This window comes from Micropterus dolomieu, unplaced genomic scaffold, assembly GCF_021292245.1.
Source record: "Micropterus dolomieu isolate WLL.071019.BEF.003 ecotype Adirondacks unplaced genomic scaffold, ASM2129224v1 contig_8859, whole genome shotgun sequence".
NCBI lineage: Eukaryota > Metazoa > Chordata > Actinopteri > Centrarchiformes > Centrarchidae > Micropterus > Micropterus dolomieu.
This window is the reverse complement of record NW_025737845.1, coordinates 2411-5595: the sequence shown is the minus strand read 5'-3', so window position 1 is coordinate 5595 and position 3185 is coordinate 2411. Positions and strand designations below refer to the sequence as shown.

The following is a 3185-nucleotide window of genomic DNA, read 5'->3' as shown; positions in this document are numbered from 1 at the left end:
AATATTCCACTTATTAATTAAAGCAAGACACCTGTCTAAACTTATGATTTTACTTCAATTTGTTATAACAATTACCATACTTTTAAATAAATGTTCAAAACAATCTTGAATAAGATATATCAAAATTATTATTTGTCTATTTTATAACAAGTGTGGGTTGTGGTGGCGCATAGATAAGATGTTTGCCTTTGGTGTGGGAGACCCTCGTTCGATTCCCACTGTGAGACACTTAACCTCTCGTTGCTCCAGAGGCATGAGACCTCTGACATGTATAGCAATTGTAAGTTGCTTTGGATAAAAGCGTCAGCTAAATGAATAAATGTATGGAAATGTAAGTCTGGCAAACGCATATTGCAAAAATGTCATCTTTGTTAGCATTTTCTATGTAAAAATTCAACTGGTCTTTTTAAAGCTCTTCATATTGAATCATATCATTTGAAAAATTGTTTTCTAGAAAACCACGTTAGCTACTTGATATATCACATCTATAAGAAGTGTGTTCATTTGACACGATTTACACAGCATGGAAGCTGGATTCAGCGCAAAAATGTTAAACTAATTTGACAGCGGTGTGCGCGCGAGCTACATCAAATTTGAGGTAGGTATTCGCTACTTAAGCAGCAACCGTTTAACCCCAAAACTGATGTTTCTTTGGTGGAAAGAAAGCTTCACAGTTTGGTCCCTATGCCAGAGTTAACCAGTGTACAGTAGTAGCCTCCATGTCTCTGATAAGCACGCAACAGTTTTGTTCCCCACAAGAGAAACACTTGATGTAACGGAGCCTTTACAAATTAGTCCTGATGTTTCAGCGTGGTTAATAGTGAAATCGCATTCCTAATCAGGAATCAAGAAGGCAGGAGGAAACACCTCACTTGGCTCTGAAATATGTTCATGTTCTGAGCAAACATTTTCCCACATTGTTCACACCAGTACGGTTTCTCTCCAGTGTGAACACGTTGATGTATTTTTAGTTGATTTGATGTAGTGAAACTTTTCCCACACTGGTCACAGCTGTGCGGTTTCTCTCCAGTGTGAACACGTCGGTGCATTTGTAGGTGACTGGATGAAGTTAAAGCTTTCCACACTGGTCAAAGCGGTACGGTTTCTCTCCAGTGTGAACATGTAGGTGGATTTTTAGGTGACCTGATTGAGTGAAAGCTTTCCCACATTGGTCACAGCTGTACGGTTTCTTTCCAGTGTGAACACGTCTGTGAGATTCTAGGTTACCTGCTTGAGTGAAAGTTTTCCCACACCGGTCACAGCTGTACGGTTTCTCTCCAGTGTGAACACGTCTGTGAGATTCTAGGTTACCTGCTTGAGTGAAAGTTTTCCCACACTGGTCACAGCTGTACGGTTTCTCTCCAGTGTGAACACGTAGGTGGATTTTTAGTTCACCTGATGTAATGAACGCCTTCCCACACTGGTCACAGCTGTATGGTTTCTCTCCAGTGTGAACACGGCTGTGAGATTCTAGGTGACCTGATTGAGAGAAAGCTTTCCCACACTGGTCACAGCTGTACGGTTTCTCTCCAGTGTGAACACGTCTGTGAGATTCTAGGTTACCTGCTTGAGTGAAAGTTTTCCCACACTGGTCACAGCTGTGCGGTTTCTCTCCAGTGTGAACACGGCTGTGAGATTCTAGGTTACCTGCTTGAGTGAAAGTTTTCGCACACTGGTCACAGCTGTACGGTTTCTCTCCAGTGTGAACACATAGGTGTTTTTTTAGGTGACCTGATTGAGAGAAAGCTTTCCCACACTGGTCACAGCTGTACGGTTTCTCTCCAGTGTGAACACGGCTGTGAGATTCTAGGTTACCTGCTTGAGTGAAAGTTTTCCCACACTGGTCACAGCTGTGCGGTTTCTCTCCAGTGTGAACACGTCTGTGAGATTCTAGGTTACCTGCCTGAGTGAAAGTTTTCCCACACTGGTCACAGCTGTACGGTTTCTCTCCAGTGTGAACACGTCTGTGAGATTCTAGGTTACCTGCCTGAGTGAAAGTTTTCCCACACTGGTCACAGCTGTACGGTTTCTCTCCAGTGTGAACACGTCTGTGAGATTCTAGGTTACCTGCCTGAGTGAAAGTTTTCCCACACTGGTCACAGCTGTACGGTTTCTCTCCAGTGTGAACACGTCTGTGAGATTCTAGGTTACCTGCCTGAGTGAAAGTTTTCCCACACTGGTCACAGCTGTACGGTTTCTCTCCAGTGTGAACACGTCTGTGAGATTCTAGGTTACCTGCCTGAGTGAAAGTTTTCCCACACTGGTCACAGCTGTACGGTTTCTCTCCAGTGTGAACACGTCTGTGAGATTCTAGGTTACCTGCCTGAGTGAAAGTTTTCCCACACTGGTCACAGCTGTACGGTTTCTCTCCAGTGTGAACACGTCTGTGAGATTCTAGGTTACCTGCCTGAGTGAAAGTTTTCCCACACTGGTCACAGCTGTACGGTTTCTCTCCAGTGTGAACACGTCTGTGAGATTCTAGGTTACCTGCCTGAGTGAAAGTTTTCCCACACTGGTCACAGCTGTACGGTTTCTCTCCAGTGTGAACACGTCTGTGAGATTCTAGGTTACCTGCCTGAGTGAAAGTTTTCCCACACTGGTCACAGCTGTACGGTTTCTCTCCAGTGTGAACACGTCTGTGAGATTCTAGGTTACCTGCCTGAGTGAAAGTTTTCCCACACTGGTCACAGCTGTACGGTTTCTCTCCAGTGTGAAGCATCCGATGTATCTTTAAAGATCCAGATGTTGAGAAGGATTTGCCACAGTGCTGACAGCAGAGACGTTTGAGAGCCTCTTTTCTTCTTCGTTTCTAAATCAACAGACAGACACATAGAGAGAAAGACAGTGAGTGAGAGGTCAAGGCGAAGCGAGCTATCCAGAAGCAGCTGACACTAATGGCACCAGTGTAAACCTGTTTCCATCACAACACCGGAAGTCATTCATGCTGCAATTTTTTACAACATAAAGTAGTTATTCTTTAATGCAATTATAATACATCTTGCTCCAGTCTGTTATTCTACAGCTGCTCTACCAGGTGAACAACAGTAATAATGATCAAATTACCTTATTAACCACCATTAAATGTTGTTTACAAGTGAATGTGAGACACGCTGTATTGTTCTGCATAAGAAATAAGAGTATATGAATGTTGTTTTCACAGTGTCCCATGCTACTTTAGACATGAA

The 3185-nt window shown here is 43.4% G+C and overlaps 1 protein-coding gene across 1 annotated transcript; it reads right to left on the bottom strand.

Annotated features, from left to right (window-relative positions):
- Positions 1–673: 673 nt before the first annotated feature.
- LOC123965208 (zinc finger protein 160-like) lies at positions 674–2809 on the bottom strand (the record flags this gene model as incomplete). The annotated part of the gene is made up of 1 exon (XM_046041788.1): positions 674–2809. A coding segment is annotated over one exon (1740 nt), but the record flags the coding sequence as incomplete, so codon positions are not given.
- Between the last annotated feature and the right edge of the window lie 376 nt (positions 2810–3185).